This window comes from Atractosteus spatula, chromosome 27 (assembly GCF_055471065.1).
Source record: "Atractosteus spatula isolate fAtrSpa1 chromosome 27, fAtrSpa1.hap1, whole genome shotgun sequence".
NCBI classification, from domain to species: domain Eukaryota; kingdom Metazoa; phylum Chordata; class Actinopteri; order Semionotiformes; family Lepisosteidae; genus Atractosteus; species Atractosteus spatula.
The window spans coordinates 11,344,197-11,364,502 of record NC_142732.1 but is presented as its reverse complement, the minus strand read 5'-3'; the positions used below and the strand labels follow the sequence as shown (position 1 = coordinate 11,364,502).

At 53.4% G+C, this 20,306-nt stretch overlaps 1 protein-coding gene across 1 annotated transcript; it reads right to left on the bottom strand.

The window, feature by feature from the left end:
* Window positions 1–931: 931 nt before the first annotated feature.
* crk (CRK proto-oncogene, adaptor protein) lies at window positions 932–18,167 on the bottom strand. Its single transcript, XM_088907082.1, has 3 exons — window positions 17,637–18,167; window positions 12,712–13,268; window positions 932–5,677 (listed from the first exon to the last, which is right to left on the bottom strand). The coding sequence occupies exons 1-3, from the start codon at window positions 17,857–17,859 to the stop codon at window positions 5,540–5,542; spliced, it is 918 nt and encodes a 305-aa protein (XP_088763208.1). The 5' UTR covers window positions 17,860–18,167; the 3' UTR covers window positions 932–5,539.
* Between the last annotated feature and the right edge of the window lie 2,139 nt (window positions 18,168–20,306).

Below are 20,306 nucleotides of genomic sequence, written 5' to 3'. Positions count from 1 at the left end.
CTGTACAGCAGATTTCAAACTGATTCACAGCATTTTAAGGACCATGAAAAAGTGATCTTGTAAGCAGGTTAAACATGGACTTGCAGCACGCAAGGACTGTTTTGTTCTAGGAAATGGTACAGTTGCAGTACCATTTGAAATTTGGAAACCATGCTGAGAGGCTGGGGGAGGGAAACTCCTTCAGAGGTGCAGCCATGGAGACAGGAGCTGTCCAGGAGTAAAGGCATGGCTGCCCAGTGTCCTCTGCTCACAGCTGACATGCATATTAATGTGCCGGTCTGTCTGAAAGGGTCTGATCTGCCTCTAATAAATTGCTTACACTTAATATAGTGCTTTTCTGGACACTCCACTCAAAGCGCTTTACAAGTAATGGGGTTCCCCTCCACCACCACCAGTGTGCAGCCCCACCTGGATGACACTCCCCGCACACCAGCTCTCAGTGGGGAGGAGAGCAGAGGGATGAAGCTAGTTCAGAGATGGGGATTTTTAGCAGGCCATAGTTTGGCAAAAGTCAGTGGGAAATGGTTTCTCTTTTCAAGAAACGCCCTGGGATTTTTTTTAAGACCACAGTCAGGACTTTGGTTTTACTTGTCATCTGGATGGCACCCCCTACTGGCCCCACTAACACCTCTTCCAGCAGCAGCCTTAGCTTTCCCAGGAGGTCTCTCATCCAGGTACTGACCAGGCTCACACCTGCTGAGCTTCAGTGGGTTATCAGCTGTGGACTGCAGAGTGATATAGCTGCAGGCTAATTACTGTTAATGTCTGAAAACAACAGAGATTGGAGAGGATATCAGTGGTTCTTTCTCCACTGTGGTCACCCTCTTTGTCCGAGCGAACCTGTTTTCCAACAAACCTCTTGTCAAATTATTTTTGACAACCCACCCCTAAAAATTCAAAAGATCCTAAATAAAGACCAAACAGAAGAAAAATGTTCACTTGCCAGTTGGCTTTATTTACTAAGGGTATTATAAACACATTACATGCTACAGAAAATAAAAGGTAAATTTCAATCGTCATGAAAGAATATAGTGTTATAATACAATGGCACATCTTCATATTAATATAATCACAAGTTCTATTTGCAATTGCCCCCTCCCCGAAAAAAAAAATAAAAACAAAAAAACCACTGAATACAGGGTTATTACAAAAATAAGATACTTTAAAAATATTGGTAGGCATTAATGAAGAGGAAAGAGATGGGGACTACACGATCACCCCTCATCTCGGCGAGGGGGGAGAACTTGGGGCGCGGTCACTCACGCCGCTGGGTTCTCAGGAGGGTCAGTATCGACGGAGAGGAGACCAGTAACCCCAGTACCAGGCGTCACGAGGCCCTGGGACAACAGCCACTGGAGCGCAAGTCCTCCTCCAGCAGCGCAGGCAAGTGCTTCAGGGCTGCGGGCTGCAGGCTGAAACATCCTCCCTCGCCTCTGCTTCTCCAGCTCGCCCACGACCGAGTCGTGTAAAAAGGCCCTTTCGCGACCCCACCCGATAAGGAAGGCTTGTAAAGCCCGTAACTGTAGTGCCCGGGCGCAGAGGTGGCGCTGGAGAGGTCAGCTGGGAAGCACTCCCTGGCATCATGGGAGAGTCGCATTCCCATCGCACAGAGGCCCAGGGCTGATATCCAGCATATTTTAACTTCCCAGAAAAATTAAATTGCAAATGAAAACAAGAAACGGGGTTATAGTTCTTTCTCTGGCACAGAACTGCCTTTTTATGTCGTGATTCCAGGCAGACCCCCCTGCACCGACAGCCACTGGCCTCCTCAAACCTTGTCACAAGAGGCTGACAGTTGGAACACCCAGTGGGGCCGCCCTGAAGACGACAGGCAGAGAACAGCCTCCGGTGACTCTGTAAACCTTTCGCCAGTCCTGGAACACGGTGCTGTTCCACCGCAGAAATCAGTACTGTTAGACTTGCACACGATACACACGAAACACGGCACGAAGCACATGAGGCCACAGGACACAAGAGCGAACCAAGGGCCAGGCACCGACGGCTGTCCTGACGCAAGCAAGGAGCTTACCACAACACTGAGGGAGATTTAAACACACGACGTGGCTGAGAGAGAGCGAGCGAGCGAGCGAGCGAGCGAGCACACCCACACAACTGGCCCCCGATGGCAGCCTCCATCACAACAGGTTACACACCGCTGCGGACGCGTCGTGTCGAGCAGCTCTACTGAAATACCGGAAGAGCGCCACCTCCAGGGACAACCACAGGAGCCGGGGAACAGGCTGAGGGACAGACGGACCCCTGAGGTGGAACTGGGAGCCCCAGTTCGTCAGACTCGGGTCCCCCAGCTGTCAAGGGGACAGAAGGGGGCAGCCTGGATGACTCGACTTCCAGACGGGCCCCTCCTGTTCCACATGCAACTCGGAACACCGACGCACTGATCCGCTTCCTCTGCAGCACAGCGCTTTGCTCACAAGACAACACCTGACTCGCGAGTAAATCTCTCCCAGGGAATAAACTCCAGCCACCGAGAAGCACATCCGTCACGTTGGAGAAGCAAAAAACAAATGCGAAAAGCGTGACAAGACAACGATGGCTCGTTAAACTTGCATGTCGGCGAGGCCATTTGCATAATCTGAAGCTTTTTTGCATAATGTGAACCTTTTCATTGCAAACCCTGAAAACGCCACTCCCACTACTGAAGGACTAGACCCCAACACTGATCTTTAATTACCCAGCTGCAGTGCCATCACTGGAATGAAAAAGACAAAAGCTTAAAAACAAAAGTTCCACCTCGACCTTCCCCACCAGGCTTCGGCAGAGAGAGAACAACCCAGGCTCAGGCCACAGGAGGAAGCAGGGGATCAAACTCCCCAAGCAAACTCTGCGAGGTACACCGCAAGAGGCGAGAGAGAAGTTCTTCTGTAATACTGCACAAGAGGAAGGCTGCACTGGGAGAAGAAAAAGAGAATGTGTGGGGGAGAACAGGAGCCAGGAATCAGTTAGGATTTGACTCTCATCTTAAACCAAGTGAATCCTGGTCTGCACCCCACTGGGGACACGTGCTGTTTCAGCTGTGTCCCTGATTAACCCAGTGCTGCCAGAGGAAAGCAGATGAGCTGATCAGCAGCAGCAGCAGCAGCTCCGCCTCCCTCTCGGACGCAAGAGCACGGTGGACCGAGCTTCCTAGAGACGTGCGCTGCACATTCCCCACCAGGATCGGGTTTTTCACCCCACAACCCCTCCGTGATCGGCAAGCCAGGCACCCTGCGGCGTTCCTGTCCCGTACGGGCAGGACCAGTCTCTCTCCGGACAGCCACCCCAGGACAAGCCAGCTATCCCAGCGACTGAGGGAGCAATTCCAGACAAAATCCGCTTTAAAAAAAGAGACTACCAGACCAGGTGGAGATGACAGCAAAGGGAAAACCCCTTGAGATGTCCCGACAGTGATGAATGAGAGAGCCAGCCTGCACAGTAATTGCCACTGGAGCCACTAGACAAAAAAAAATAATAATGAAAAGACCGTTGCACTGTGAGCTTGATCAGGCTGTTCACAGGGATAGCAGCAGATGGCACCTTCATGGTGCTGTGCGCTGGGACTGCAGGGACTCCAGGAGAGGTTCAACGACTGATGCAGGGGGTGGATTCAGTGCCAAAGCAGAAAACCTGACTGGACAATCCTCCTGCACACACGCATACAACATCGCACCCTGCTGCGCGGTGCCCTAGCCAGACTCAGGCAGCAGAATCACATCAGTGAAGCAGGGGACCAAGACCAGCGACCCCCGGAGTTTTTTAATCAAGTCACAGGGAGTGCGGTCTCTAAATAACCGCACGAGTGACAAAGGCTCATTCTTTCAGTGCTGCTATATTATAGTGTAGTTTGGATATAGTGTTGGTACAGTTGTGCAATTCAGCATCCCTGCACTGGAACAGCTACTCCCAGGCGTCGTTAGTGTTTAGAAGCCCCAGGCTATTCATCATGCAATTCCAATCAAACATCAACACCAAGGGTTTCCGAGACATCTCAGCATTGCACTTCACAGGAAAATACAAGAATCTGTTGTCTCTCAATGTCTGGAATGAGTGCAGTCTGGCAGATATTGGCTGAGGAGGAATGCTCAATCTCTCTGTTCCATCGCAGGGGAAGACACACAGACATCCGGCCCAGAAGACCAGTAACTCTGCTACAGCAGACGGTCAGTTATTCATCTGGAGACCCCTAAAGGTGCACCATTAACCTCTACTGGGCAGGAAAGAAACGCAGCAGACATAGCCAGTTTCCAACACTCCAGTGCAAGAGAACGATTCAGTAACACCTCACGCCAGCCGGGACCTTTCCACATTCGACTGCTGTCCCAAGAGACCCAGTGGGACCGTGGGTTGAAGAGGGGGAACCGGACCGGACCTCCGACTCCTGTGACCTTGGCTCTCCTGGATGGGACCGCGTCTTCCTGCCTCTCTCACTGAAACCAGTCCCCCATGGGTGAACTGGCCTTCAGACACAGACAACAGACACCTCAAAGCTGCAGAGATCCAACACTAAAAGGCTAGCGTAGTTTTACCGTGTAATGGTACATATATGATATCTATTTTTCTCGTAATAAAAAAAAGTTGCTTTACAAACGTGGTATCCAACTTTGTAGTGTGTCCTACCCACAGTGCACTGCAGACAGGCCCCACCCCTGGCTGTCCGCCTCCACCCTGCTCACAGCTCTGCGGTGCACAGCTCGGGCTCGGTCAGCCACGAGCATCTAGGGTCCTCAGGGCCTGGGGGCAGAGCGGAGCCGCTGGCCAGCGTTACCCAGAGGTGGATGGACAGCCAGCCATATTCAAAAAGCAAAGGGCTGACCAGTCCTCAGACAGCTTCATCCAGCAGAGACAGTAACACAAGATATCCCTGCTGGACCCAGAATCCTCCCTCACCCGCTTTCTGGTGTTTCAATATTTGTGAGCGTCTGAGACAAAGCACTGAAAATGGACTCAAAAAGTGCTTTTAACAGCCCACCTCAGTGGAATATGACAGTATGGCAGAAAGACCAATGGCTGATGACCCCAAACAGCGTCTCCTACAGTGGTCAATATAACACCTCTCTGAGCTGTTAAACGGAAAACAAGAAAATTGGACTGACTTTAAACCTCAGCAGTACGGAACTTGTACACGAATCGAGAAACTCTGTAAATGTTTCCACACACTTCTGGTTGTCCGTTGGCGATCTGAGGAAGACACCTGGACTCTTGCAGACGCGGCGCTGTTAAGTCTTCGAGCGGCGCTGTTAAGTTTGCCGAGCTGGCTGCAGAGATCCAGGTGTCCAGATGTCGGTGCGGGTCAGGCCCGTCCCCCTCCTGTCACGTGAGCTGTCCTGCGACCCACGACCTACGACCCGCACCGTAAGCTGGAAGGAGGGGGGGGGGGCATGGGGTGTGGCTGTGTGAATATGGCGGGGCCAGTGCGGGCAGTGGCTGGCGGGAGGGGGGTGAGTGTGGGGGGTGGAGACGGCGCGGAGGGGGGTGTGTGTGTGTGCGGGGGGAGGGGGGGAGAGTGAAGACGGCGTGGGCACGGGCGTGGCCGCCGCCCCGCTCAGCTCAGGTCCTCCTCGGGGCTCTGCTGGTCCAGCAGCCGCACGTGCGTGAAGGGGAAGTGGCCCCGCTTGCCGTTACACTCGCCCTCCCACTGGCCGTTGACGTTGATCTTGGTCACCTTCACCATGTCACCGACCTGCAGGGACAGGAGAGGCGCGGTCAGAAGGGCCAGTCGGGCCCCAGGCTGCCCATGCCACAGCTGCTTGGAGTGAGTGAGAGATCACTCAGGCGTTCAAGGTGTCCCCCCACGGTGGAGAACCAACATGTTCATCTGAGACAAGAGGAGGTGAAACTCGCTGCAGGGCAGCTGTCCAGTCCAGAAGACGTCCAGGTGCGACCGGACACTCCAGGACATACCTGCATCAAGACTCCGCTGTGACAGAAACTCGGCTGCCGAGAGCTCTGACCTATCTAGAATCCAGAATAAACTGCCTCCATTGAATGCTGCCTAGGAGTCTCCTTTAATTTCAGGAATGTAGTTTAGCGGGCAGGCAGGCAGACCCTGGAGTTTTAATGTGGAACACTCAAGTGAGGAGTTACACCTGAATCTTACTGTACTCCACAACAGGGTTAAACAATTAGCACTATAATCCTTTTCCCACGCAGCTGTAGAGTCTGGTCCTAGTTCACTGCAGCCTGCCACATTGTGCAGACCACCAATTGCGCTTTCAATTCTTCACCACTAGAGGGAGGTGGGACACAACAAAGACTGCACTGCCTCCAGCTCTGAGCTGACCCACAGTCCTCATATCAATCGGCACCGCAGCCTCATCTTTCAGATCCAATGACAGGGCTTAAGAGAGCTACAGACTCCCAGTTACCAACTAAATGGGAGCACCTTTGCTCAGATTGCTAGGGTAAGCCTCCCATTGAAATGAAAAGAGCAATTCACCTTTATTGCAGATTCTTAAGAAATCTTGACATAAAAGAAAGATCCCCAAATGCTGTTTAAGTAAAGTTAGGTAAATTAAGCTAGTTTGCAGGTCCTGTAGACAAGCCCTGCTACCCTGCACCACTGACTGCAGAGCCAGCCTGCTCCGCTGTTCCCATCACCAACAGAGAACAATCCAAACCCAGTGTGTCCCAGGTCCTACAAGCCTGAAGGACAGTTAAACAAGTGGAACCTTTAAAAAGCTCCTGGGAACATGAGCACAGTCTGAGCCATCCTGCCTGCCCGTTTAAGACACCTGACTGATCTGACTGATTACCCAGATCACTCAGCTGTACGTGAGCTGAAGAACAAAGTGCCCCCTGGGTGCCCCTGTATCCTGTCCTGGAAATACCCGCTTGCTTTCGGTGGAAAGTGGCCCGAGAACCCAGAACACTGCCCTGGGGGGGGGGGGGGGGGGGGGGGGGGAGGCAGATGTGTGCAGATGTCGCTCTGAAGAGAGCTCTCGCTGGCCCTGGGTCACACTGCAGGCCCCAACAGCAGACTGACGCACCTCCAATGGGCGATACTGCAGACATGCAGTTCCCTGGCGAGACACAGGGGGGAGCCGACTCCAGCAGCACCCCCAGAAACCCCCGCCACAGCTGTGCAGCTGCTCATTCTACCCCTCCTCTTTCAAACACTGAACCCCTGTTCACACTGCTGCTGACTGGGGGCCACCTGCTCAGGTGCCAGCTGCCCCCTTCTGCCAGGGCCACAGGCTGGTATATAGAGGCACCTACACTGATAACTGTAGCTAACAGCATGTTAGAGCTGGGCTCTGCGTGCCGTAGAGAGGAGAGAAACCTGCATTTAAAACTGCCTCTTCTAGCGTCTGATTATCTAGCCCAGATAAGAAGGTATAATCTCTGCACAAAGTAACTCAAAGACACATCATTAGACCCAGCGAGACAGTGGTCCTTATTAGAGAACTAGAAATCAATCATCTATCTGCCCAGAAATAAGACTGCATCACAAAGTGAATGAACTCTTAGTGGTGTTAAACCTCAGTACAATTGGTAGACCCATCAGATAGCACTTCAGTCTTATTACCCTCACAGATGAAAAAGTCTTTTTCGATTTTTCGACGATTGTCCCCATTTCACAGCCTGCCTGAGCCCATGGTCCCCTGAGCTACACTATCTTCCTCACTGATGAGCATGCGCTCACCTTTCGTCACAGGAGAATGGAGAGGCTCTGCCCTTTTATCACAATGCTGAATTAAGGGGCTGCACTGAAATGACCACCAGAAAAAACACAAGAAGCTGCCGATCTTGCGTTCGATCTGTGTCCCTCCCTGCTGACTGTCAGCCATCACACTTCCCTGGCAGGCCTACACAACTGGAGTGGGCGTGGCGCCACCCCCACGGAGCTCCTCCCTGGGACATGCAAGCCAGCATCCTCCCTGACTGCGGGCGGGATCACGCACCGGGCAGCAGTGTGGAGCAGAGTGTAGGGCTCTGTGCTCGGATCTGGCAGGCTGACGGGTTTACATCCCAGGTGAGGCACTGCGGTTGTACCCTTGAGCAAAGTACTTCACTCAGGCCGCTCCAGGAGAATACCCAGCCAGACAAACAGGTGCAAAACTGCATCACTTCGGACTAAGGTACTTTGGATAAAGGCATTAGCCAGAGGACTACATATTTGTCTTACATCAGCAATCGATTCTTCAGTTTCTGGCTTGTTCCACTTTATGCCAAGGAAGAACATTTTTAAGCAGTTCAGCCGTTCAGATGCCAGACTGCTCTGTGGACAGGCCTGCACCTACATGAGGCCTTCAGCAGCTGCTCTTGCCTGCTCAGCAAGATACCGAGTGTGCCGAGTGTGCTCCCCCAGCACATGCGAGGCAGGGGAAGACATCCTCCCGACGGGCCTGCGGAAGGACAGCTCTGAAGGCATGAAGGTTGAGCTGGGCCGCCTGCTCCTTCAGCCTGCGACCACATTGTTTCCCACGCGGCCCACTAAAGCCGACAGGACAGGAAGTGGATTTAAGGAAGGAGTGCAAGGCTGGTAAATGAGCTGTTAACTTGGCAGCTCAGGACCTGCAGTTCCAGTCCCCACAGTAATGCCCTGTCCCTGTGCGGGTCAGGAGTTGACGTCTCCGGTACCCTCCGAGCCCAGCGGGCGGCGGGGCGGGACAAAGCTGCCTGCAGCGGGCGCGAGCAGCTGTGCGGTGATGCTCTCCCAGCTGCAGACGGGAGAATGGAGCCTCTCAGCACGTCCTGCAGCTGTCTGCACAGCGGCGACGGGGATAGACGCCCTCTATTAACACCTACGTCCTGCAGTCTCAGCCCTTTATAATTCCAAGGTTAACCTTTCAGATCCTGCATCTCCGCGGGCCTCAAAAGCCCTTTTAGCGATGACTGTGCCATGGGCGGTGCACCACATTATTCCATTTAATTCCGTGCCTCCCTAGCCGAACTCAGACAAGCACCTCCGTTTGATGCAAACACCTGATCTCCAAGACGGAACTCGGGAAGCTGTGTGAAAGCCAAGAATCATCATCACGCAAGACGCACAGTATGTACTCAGTTATTATTGTCATTTCACATCACTCCTTAAACCCACTGCAGCCCACAAATAACCCAGCCGTGCCGTAACCAGCACATTCAGGCTGATTAGTGTTTAATTGCTCAGACAGTGTCACGCCGTACGGCCTGAGTGAACAGACCTCTGTTCTGTAGCTGTACCAGAGGGGACAAGCCTGACAGAGACCTGATCAATAGCATGCCAGCTGTCAGCGCAGCTGCTAATGGGACAGAGAGAGGGGGCTACAGGGGACGCTGGTGCTTTGAGAGCACACAGACGACGTGCCCCTCCTGTCCTCTCTGGCCATGAGGATCCTGACCCTGTTCACAGAGCCCACATGTCCTCATTTCGGTTGCAAACCTTGTGATCCTATGAACAGGAGGCACTTCATTACACAAAGGATAAGGAGGGAGGAACAATCAGGACACTCCCACTAAGCTGTCAAAGTGAATACGCTGCCTAGAAAACCAGTGGTATCTTCCAGTCTGCTAGCTTTCTTCCGAAGGCCCTTAATTCAGTCCTGCTGAAGAGCAGCGACAGATTTCATGAACTGCAGCCACCAGAATGACTGTCTGCTGTTTATACAAGGAGGCGCCGGGAGTTCTGCTGACGAAAATACTGCGCAAGGGGCCTCTCTCTTCTACGGATCAAAGGTCCACCTTTTCACCATAAAGAAAATCCTGCCCAGCCACGCGCTAATTAACGGAGTCTTAATTGAGAGAAGCGCGGCTTTGACAGCGCCTGCAGAATTCCAGCTGGACTGAACGAACCGGCAAACACAGCCCGCTCCGCGGCTGGCCTGTGGCCAGGACCGCCGAGCTGCTCCAGGCTGGGAGCAACAGATCACCGGCCAGCTTATTGTCAGGAAATGCACTCCAACAGAAAGCATTTCCTGTTGAACTTGGCCTCTTCTCGTGCAGAGCCCGCCCCCACTCTGTCACTGCCTCCTGCCAGCTTTCCCAAATTTCAGAGCGCCGAGAGGCAGAGACTCCTCCACGCCCCTCAGAGCACTCTTGCCCTCCGAGCTGAGCGAGCTGAGGGCTGCACGCTCCGCATGGCATGAGGTTCTGCCACTGGCACATCTCAGACGCCCGCTTGACGCTGCCGCAGAAGGTGACTCACGCCAACGGGGAGGTGAATAACGCACCACGTGCTGCCGCGGGGCTGCTGGGAACAGGGCCGGAGCGTGTCGGCGCACAAGGAGGCTATGGCGCCCCCCCGCTGAGGGTGACTCGCCGCGAGTCAGGGTGCGCGGGCAGACAGAGCCCCCCCGCAGCTGAGGCTCACGGCTGTGAAGGCAACGCCACCTCCCTGCTGGGGGCCGAGGCGAATCAGCCGGCTCTGTTGGGCGGGTGGGCGCAGGCCTCTGGGGAACCCAAACCTCCAGAGATTTCGGACCCTTCCCGGCGCCTCGTGTATACAGGACTGAGAATCCATCCCGCAGAACAGCTCTAGTGAATCATCAGGCTTCACAGTGACTGCTGCAGCACAGGGCAGCTCAACAGGCTCGTACTGAAAAGCTCTGGACGAAGACGAAGGAAGAAACAGCACAGCCAGCGACTCTGCCAGGAAGGCCCTGCTGTGCTAGAAAACTCTGGTTTAAACCTGACTGCCGTATCTCAAGAATGCGGTCGCACAGTCCGGGTTCTTTCTTGGCCTTCGTTTCCTTCTCTGAACTGGAGGCACAGGACCCCACCGGCCCCGGGAGATCCTCTCCGCTGAGCCCCGGGCCTCTCCCAGCCAGGACTCATCCACACCTGCGGAAGTCCCCCAGGCCACAGCACTCCGCCCCGGAAGTCTGCAGGCAGGAGGAGTTTCCTTGGAAGCGCAGAAACACCTGGGTGTCCCCGCACGCTCCAGCACACAAGGAGTGAAAGCAGGAGGCACGTCCTCACACAGAGAGGAGAGAGCGTCTGAACTCGGCTGCCCGGGCAGTCCTTCTGAGGACAGCTGGCCTAGGGCCCTGGATCCATAACCTGCACAAAGGAACCACACCACGATCTACACACTCTCTAGATACCTGAAGCGGTCAGCTGCCACCACTGTCACACCCTCTACTCCCCTCCACGAGGTACAGGTGCTTCCAAGTGGAGCCACAGACAGGGCAATCCACCTCCCACTCTCTCACTCCCCTGTGGAAACCAACAGCTTAGGACAAAAAATGAGAAGCCACTCAACAGCTAATCTCGACAAAACCAACTGAAGAAAACAGGCTCAACCTTTTCACAGCAGCTTCAACTGGAGCAAAGGGAATCACATCCTGCCCTGTGTTCTCCACCGTCACCTCTTCCAGGTCACGGCCACACCGGGCTCCTTCTCAGCTAACCTTGGCTCCAAGCCGCGTGACGCTACTCTGCTGTACCGCGGGCCTGTGGAAGCGGACTGTACTGTGATGATCAAGTGGACTTTGTGGCTAAGGATCTGCGCCTGTGGCTGGAAGGTTGCCGGTTCAAATCCCGCGGCCGGCAGATGTATCCTACTCTGCTGGGCCCCTGAGCAAGGCCCTTAACCCCAGCTGCTCCAGGGGCGCTGTATAAATGGCTGACCCTGCGCTCTGACCCCCAGCTTCTCTCCCCATCTGCACGTCTCATGGAGAGCAGGCTGGGGTATGCGAAAAGACAAATTCCTGATGCGAGAAATTGTATATGGCCAATAAAGTGATCTTATCTCTCATCCTATAGTGATACCCAAGGGTAGACCCAGTTACATTTACCCTTTTCTTGCTCGCATTCAAGTTTCTAACGCAGACCATGCCCAGCGCGACCGGCTAACGAAGCCGAGGCAGGCTGAAAGGTTCATCTACCGCTGGAGCGACAGCTCTGCGCCGACACTGATAAGACTGCGCCTTGGAGTAAGGCTCTTCTGGAGCCCATCTTAGTCTAGGATCACAATCAAATTTTCTGCAGGGCTTTTGCGACACTGTCAGCCAAAATTAGAAGACTGACATTTCCTGCACCCTTAGGAGTACGAGCACTGCAGGGAACTATACAGTTCTTTCGATTCTTACAGAAACAAACCAGACCTCCACCGCAAAGTAGGTCGCACAAATCTGAAGGCTCCAGCAAAACCATGTCGACAAAACAGAAATGGATTTTCTAAAGAGTTTTTAAAACTTTGCACGTCCGACTAATATCTCGACTCAAGGCGAGGTCACAAGTCTGTAATACTGGGCACCTGGCGCAGCTCGAACATCAGTGAGGAATGCCTGAAGTGGATCCCACTGCTATGCAATGGGAATTGGATCTGCTCCCCCCTGCAGGATTCTAAAGAGCAGATCTGCCACCAAGGGCTACTGCGGTGACGGTATGAAGAGCTCGGCTCAGCGTCTGCCTGGATCTGCGGAGGGCAGAAGAAACGGCGCACACTTGCTCAGGTGAACATGCTGGAAAATGAAAACCCTCCAAGCCCCCCCAACCTCAATCATGTCAAAATTTGGCATTACAGACGCCCGTCGTGCCGGATGGCAACGCCGGGCCAGGCGCTTCAGCCGTCAGACAGAACCCCAGACCCCAGAGCGACACCGCGGGGAGCCCCAGGAAGGGCAGGAGCAGAGGAAAGCGGACAGGAGGCAGTGCCCCCCAAGCTCCCGCCCGAGAGGAGCGAAGCAAGAGAAGACAGAAAGGAGCCCCCCTTCCATCCTTCGATCGTTTACCGATTATTTTCTTTGGGGGAGAGGGGGGGGGGGGGGGTTGAATTTTTTTTTGATTCTGTACCTCCAAAGCCAAGGCCGTCTTGTCGTAGGCATTGGGCACCCTCTTCTGGATAGCCCTGGCATAAACGGGCCCGTTCTGGAGGTTGGGCAGCGGAGTGTTGACACTGGGCTGGGCATATTGCCCGGGCTCCTGGCCTCCCAGCAGGGCCGGAGGGGCGTTGGGACACTCCTGGTTACCTCCGCTAGTCGGGGACGAGGGCCGGTATTTCTCCACGTAGGGCACAGGGATCATCCCGGCCTTGCCCTCCGAGTTCTGGGCGTTCCACCACTGCTCCTCCGGCTTCTCCAGGATGCGCAGCACGTCGCCCTTGCGGAAGGGCAGGTCCTCGTCGTCGTTTCCCGGGAAGTCGAAGAGGGCGCGCACGTACTCCGCCTCCTCCTGCCGCTGGCCGATCACGGGCGCGCCGGCTGCCCGGCCCACAAAGTTAGAGTGCTTGGCCTTGGAAATGGGCTCTATCAAGGTGGTGGTGTCCAGGTAGTGGATTTTGTAGAACTCTAGAAGGGCCGGGAGGGCGTCGAACTCCTGGTCTCCGATGCGGAATCGCGGTGGATTTAATCCTGGAAGGCAAGACAGAGGGGGGAAAACATACGGATCAGAGCCACTCCATGCTGCGTCATTCAGAACAGGCTGACCAGGCACTGGCTGGACAGCACCAGAGACACACCGCCCTAGTGCCTCGACACAGAGCAACTTACACAGGTCTTTAGTAAGATGAGCAGGAAGCTTTTCTGTGCCGAAATGCACTAGATTTAGACTACTGAACGTGCAGCATGTTTTCGCTGCTCTGCATGTACGCCTTGCTATGTAGTCTTACACCAGTATGACTTAGACCAGTCACATCGCTAGCTACTGAGTTTGTCTTTATTTCGCTCACTTACATGATTAAGGAGAAGGGTGCTCTCGGTTTGCACTAAACTGCACTTTACACAGCAGATCAGTCGTGCTCGTGTGCTCGAGTCTCCCCGACGGCAGCTCGTTTTTAAGATCCATCACTCAAGACACTTCAGCTCTGGGAGACTGATCTCATTCGGGTCAGCAAATAAAACCAGAACATTCTCGAGCTGTCCTTCAAGCTCGTGTCCCCTCTCGATTTCAACTTGCCAATTCTGCTGGTTTTCATACCCCGCCGATCTGGAGCAGCCAGCTGGCGATCGGCTCGGCCAGGCCTGCGACGCAGCCGAGACCGCCACCGCAGACGGCTGGGCTGAAGAGCAACACCTGCCCCAGGTACAAGAGCAAGTCACGAGCTGGCGCCTGTTTTCGGGCAGGGGGAATTATAATAACGCTACAAAGGTATTGATCAGCACATTTCAGGAAACAGTATTATAACAGTAGAGAAAAAAAAACACAATCAACTGTTCTAGTAAAACCAAGATCAGTGGACCTGGAGCTCACAGATATGGGGCTGCAAACAGGAAGCTCTGTCGCGGACTGTGCAAAGCAAGGAGGCCACAGTCAGCAGATCCCAAACTCAGAGCCGGACTGTACTCCAGCAATAAGACCACAGGACCACCTGGTGCTAGGCCATTCCGGGCCTTATACATGAGCAGGAGAACCTATCCCGTCCGAATTTCACCGGGAGCCAGTGCAGTGCACTCAGGACAGGGGTTAATGAGCAGATGCAGAGATGCTTGGTTGGCACGCAAGGCATAGAATTGAGGATGCAGTGAAGCCTATTTAGTTCCAAACTGGTAGTCCAGTAAGCAAGGTTACAGTGATCGAAAAAATCATTAAATAATGGCATTAATATTTCAGTACCATCAAAACCACTGAAGGCACTTCACGATGAGAGACTGACGTTTGATATTGATATTTGAGGCTACGAACACAACCTCCAGCCTGTCTGTGTAGCTAAACAACGAAAACGCCGCAGAAACTGCAGCAGGAGAACCTGACCTGATTATATAAAAAATCAACTCCAATGTACACGCAAGTCATCACTCCAGCAGCCATGCAAGAACCACCCGAAACAGATTAAACACCGATTTTGCTTTGTAACATGAGCAACTGAGTGACTTGAGCGTTAAACCCAGAGCATTACCTTGAGAACGCCGGCATGACCAAGCTCTGCTTATATCAGAACGCAGCGATGGGCCACCTGCACATCCTGACATCCCGAAACCACTCGAGCATCCCAAACACAAAAACAGCAAACTCTGCCCACGGAGCACAGAAATTCACAAACCCCTCTCCAAGGTGAACGCAGCACTTTGGGACTGCAAAAAGGGACGCGCGGTAAGGAAGTGTCGGCTCCAGGCCCCGAGCTGGGAATGAGCGGGATCGCTGAGAGGAGGGAGGGATGTGCCACATGCCAGAGCTGCAAAGGTGGAACCCGCTGCCATGCCAAGGAGGGGAGGAAATCCGGGATTTAAACGGAAGGGATGAATCACCAGAAAACGAGGCAGCAGGAACGCTGCTCTGTCAGGAACACACAGCCTGCCGAGAGACCACTGACGCCCTGAACCCCCGAGAGCCAAACGAGGGGACTCCCTGTGCGAAATAAGACACGTGGTCAAGCAAAGACAATGGGAATATCTTTGCTCCTCCATTACCACTGGGATACTCAGCGAGGCCGACTTACACCCAGGCACTTTAATCCATACACTCGCAGGGCTGAGTCCTGAGCCAGCCCGGATAACAGCGCAGGCCTCACACTGCTAACTTCTCCGATCCCCCATCCAACAGGACACAGAGCGGGCTCAGACGAGACAATTCTAGATGATCAAAGAGTTCTTTAGCCGTTTTCCCTACACAACCAGCGCGCTGTCAGCAGGGTGAGCGCACAGGGACGACCCGACAGCCACCATCAGATATCAGGCGTCTGCAGTTCCTCAATGGGGAGGAAAAGCCGTCTATACAGAACTGACGGGGATGAAAGATACTGCTGGGCTTTTCTTCATTGCTGTAAGTCGGCAGTAAAGAGTCAGGCAGCTCTTCCACTTCACTGACTCGCTGGCCAGCCTCCCAGAGGCAGCACAGGCTGGACAGTCACTGGTGCCAGACCTGCAGCGCCAAGCAGCACTACAGCTGAAGAACACGCCAAAATCTCTGATCAAGGATTAGTTTCACCAATAAAAAAAGGGCATGGCTTGCATGTACACGTCCTGTTGGGAGTGCTGGGACAAGCATCGCCCCCTGCTGAATCCCGATGACAGCTTGCTCCCGTAAAACAGCCCCAACGCCCAGCGCCGCTGCACCCCAGCACTGGCAGAGACCCGCAGGATACAGCGCCCGCGCTCGCGGATCCCAGGGCAATGGCGAGGGGCTGCAGGGCTCGTGTGCGTCCGCTCATTGGGCCCGGAGGAGGCGTGGCTCCGCTGGGCGGGGACCGGTTCGCCACCCGGGCGCGCTGGCAGCCCCCACAAGCCGCCATCGCAGCCCCTCTCTCCTGGCACACATCTACACCGCATTCCCACTCCCAGCCCACTCCGCCTCCCGGATTGAGAAACTCCCCAGTTTAATGATTCATCCGAAGGCAAACACACAAAGCAGGCCCTGGAGAGACAGGGCGCTCCAGCCCAGGCACAATCAGCTCTCCTGATCCCAGCCAGCGAGAGCACACCTTCAGCACTCGGGACTCTGCCCGGGCACATCGCAGGGACGGGCAGGACCGAGCGACGGAGCCTGGGGCTGGTTCTGCCGGCATCGGACGAACGATCACTCCGCTGTTTGCAAACGGCACTCGTCCTTCCTGGGTCATTAAGCCTGATTCTCCTGCATTGCACGAGCCACCAGTTTTTACTGGTGCAGTTTTTGCACGAGCCACTGGTGTGAAAGCACCAGTTTTTAAAGAGAGATAATTCTGCAATGCTGGAAAAACCAGCTTTTGATCATTTTCCCCCCATGAGTACATCAGCTCCTCTCTGCCCCATGTCAGGCAATTTCAGCCAGGCTCACTGTGAAGGAGCCCATGTGCAGCCCGGCTGCAGTGCTCAAGACTTCCCACTGACCCCACAGGGACCCAGCCAGCAGCTCAGGGCAGAAACCAGAGACAATGTCTTCTCTAGTCGGACTTCTGCTCCACCAGCACCCATCATCATACCACCTTACTAAGTCAAGCGCCACCAAACACGGACTCAGCCTTAGCTCATCTTAACTTCAGGAGGATCTCACTGCAAACACAAGTTTGGATACGTCTCTTCACAAAACCGGCCGACTTCTGTTACCAGGCTTCGCTTTCCCATCCAGATGCACCCATCAGCATAAAGTGTTTAATGTGAAACGACGGCAATGCAGTAACCCTCCAGATCAACAAACATTAAGCAGCCGCGTACTAAGACGCCGGTATTCTGGGAGACCCGGTGAAGACAAGTTCAGGTCCTTCAACGGGGATGAAGAGAAAACGGTTATGCTGAGACTTGTCAATACGAGACAGCGCACACACGACCAGTCCGATCCGGGTGAAACCCTTAGCGCGACGGGTGCGATTCCGCAGGGCGCGACGCCAGCGCACAGGAGGCGGGGGCCGCGGACCCTCAAGCCCCCCGAGAGGCGGGGGCTCCTCAGGGTGAGCGGCCCTGGGGGTCTCCCCAAAGAAGAGGGCTTTAGAGGAATCGCCGCTCGGGGTTCCCTCCTCCCGCGCCCCGCGGAAGGTGACGCCGCTGAGCCCGGGCGCCATGTGCGGGGTTTCACGCCCAGCTCCCCGGTGCCCCACCGGGCTCCTGTCACGCCGGGGGTAAAACGCGTGTAGGGGTAGAAACGAGGCCTCGCGTCAGTACACGGTTTCATCTTCATGTCCATAAGGCACCCAAGACGCCTCTATCGCGACTCCGAGACTGGAGAGCATCTCCTCACCCGCTCACCGGGACCTGCGGGAATCGCGCATCCTCACCCCGCGTGAGGCTCGGCTCGGCTCCACCTGCGGCCAGCCCCCGCCCCCGCCCGAGAGGGGCACCGGGACCGAGCCCCCTGCCCTGCCCGCTTACCTGTGCCCGACTGTCTGTTGTTGCAGCTGATGCTGTTGATGATATAGTGGGAGACTTTTGAATTCTCCGAGACGGACAGCACGTAGTCCCCAGGGCTGGTGATCGAGTCCCTCACCAGGAACACGCCGTGCCTCTGCCCCTGCAGCAGGGACACCGCCTCCTGCCGGCTCAGCCTCCCCCAGTACCAGCTCACCCGGTCCTCGGAGTCAAAATTCCCGGCCATGGCTGCCACTACTACACCGCGGCTATCTCGGGGCCTACCCTTCACCTCTCCTTGTCCGCAAGCAGGAGCCAACTCATACAAAAAACTTTAACTTGAGGCGAATCCGCTTCAGATAATGCACGACATCCGCGCCGCGCTGCCCGGAAAAAAACACCAGATCCGAAGGGCCAGATGCTCCGCCGACACAAAAACGGGCAATTCGGCCAGTCTCGCCAAAGATTTACCCCAAAGTTTTCCGATTCAAATCTCAGAAGTTCTCCCAAGAAACTCCAGGAAAAAAAAAACTGAAATGGCGGATCTGGGATAAAAATTGACCTTACTCACCGGATATGAGGTCAGCGGTTAGTCACGGGAACAGCGGCCGCGGAGGACACGCCCGACCATGATGATGAGGTCAAGACTCACTCGACTCATTCATCCCACTCGCTAAACAAAACATGAAACAGAAAAACCCTTTGACCCTTTCTTTGAACTCTTTCTTTGACCCTACTAAACATTTTCAGCTATCATAATTATTTATATTTTTTTTCATGTTTGAAGTTCGTCCAATTTTCCAGAAAAAAGACCCCGTTTTGAATTTTAGTTTTAATTAATAAACTTCTACAAACTCCCTCCATCCAACAAGAAAGTGTTGCCTTCTTTCCTTAGAAAGCGGAGTGTCGTTATCTCTGCCGTTATCTCTGAGTCACAGTTTAATCCTAGGAGGGGAGAAAATTCCAGTCATCCAGCCTCGGTACAGCCTGCAATCCTGTCCCAGTCGTGATTAATGCTTAGAAACGGAGAAGTTGCCCGCAGAGCGAGATTCTGTTCTTGATGTGTCATTGTAGTGACAAACAGTAGATTAATAACAACAGGAGTGCAACCTCTATAGAGATGTTGTAGTGCAGCAACTGAAATACACAAAACGTTTCATTATAAAATTGGGATAAATTCCCAGTATTACAGGAAATAAATACAGATGATTTATATTAATTCTTAACGAAGAATTAATTTAAATTCAATACAGGTACACTTGAACACTTTTAAAACGCTTGTGAATTATGGGTACTTGTATTACGATTGTAGCCATAATATCCATTACTTGACAGTCATACAATCGAATCTTAAATACTAAACCGGAGGAGACTTATAATGCCCGTTTGTGTTCTGGGTGAACTTTTCCACACTTGTAGCTGCTGTGTGTCTAATTTTGGTTGGAGTTCTTCTGAGAGCTGTACAAGGTGACTCATGTCTGACGCACGAGAAAAATCCGTCCGATCCCACCGCGATCTTCGCTGCTACAGCTGTGGGGGTCTCGGTTACAGTCTTACTGGGAGAGTTTCTCGTCTCTCGTCCCTCTCAAAATAAATCAATTCCTGGGGACTGGGATGAGGAAAGAGTCCACCACTTACCACACACTTTAACAAATTGTGGCTCCGTTTGCAGACAGTTTAATCTGAACAAGCCCCGCTGCGTTAGTTGTACTGCAGGAGCAATCACAGATCAGACTAATAATTAACAATTTCACGGGACAGGCGTAATCGCATTCCCCATCGTCCGCGATCAGCTTCTTTAAGATATGTTTCCACACTGATCCAGGTCACAGTGTCCTCTTGGTCCCATTCCAGATGGGCTCTGAACTAATTTAACTGGACGAAGGGCCTTCAGAAATACTGCAACAGCAAACTACAACAAGCTGTGTTCATTATATTCTGTCGTTTTGCGCCGCTCGAAGGACTGGGCGATGAGCACTTTAGAGCCTGCAGTAACGATAACAAGAAAAATCGAGACATTGTACAGAACAAAGAAGTACCTGTATGTGATCACCTACTGTATTACGTAATGAGTCATTTAATGGAGTAGAACAGGGATCGAATCTTACAGTACATCACTGCAGAACACGTATGATTTAGAGGGAGTTCAGGTGGGGAGCTGCGTCAGCATGCGTAGGCTGCGAAGGAACAAGTAATAGGTGTATTGCATGCTGAAAAGAGAAGAAAGAAAACACAACATTTCGGCTGTGGAGCCTTCTTCGGGTGTTACACCCAAAGAAGGCTCCACAGCCGAAACGTTGTGGTTTTTTTCTTCTCTTTTCAGCATGGAATAAACCTATTACCTGATCCTGATTTAGAGGTAGTCAGACGAAAGATGAGATAAGATCACTTTATTGGTCATATACAATTTCTTGCATTAGGAATGTGTCTTTTCACATACCCCAGCTTGCTCTCCATGAGACACACAGACAGGGAGAGAGAAGCTGGGGGTCAGAGCGCAGGGTCAGCCATTGTACAGCGCCCCTGCAGCAGCTGGGGTTAATGCCTGTTCTTATGAGCAGCATGAACACAAATTACATAAAATTCCCCCAGGCTTCTGTGCGTCTCGTTAAACCCCAGTGATTAGAAGGCACCCCTAAATACAAGCAGTGTGTGAGGTCCAAACTCCGTCCAAGGGTATGGGCTGTACAGAAT

Coding starts and splice junctions, on each gene's coding strand:
- crk (XM_088907082.1), bottom strand. CDS start 17,859: ATGGCCGGGAATTTTGACTCCGAGGACCGGGTGAGCTGGTACTGGGGG. Junction 13,269..17,636: donor CAACAGACAGTCGGGCACAG/GTAAGCGGGCAG, acceptor CTTGCCTTCCAG/GATTAAATCCACCGCGATTC. Junction 5,678..12,711: donor AGACGGCCTTGGCTTTGGAG/GTACAGAATCAA, acceptor CTGTCCCTGCAG/GTCGGTGACATGGTGAAGGT.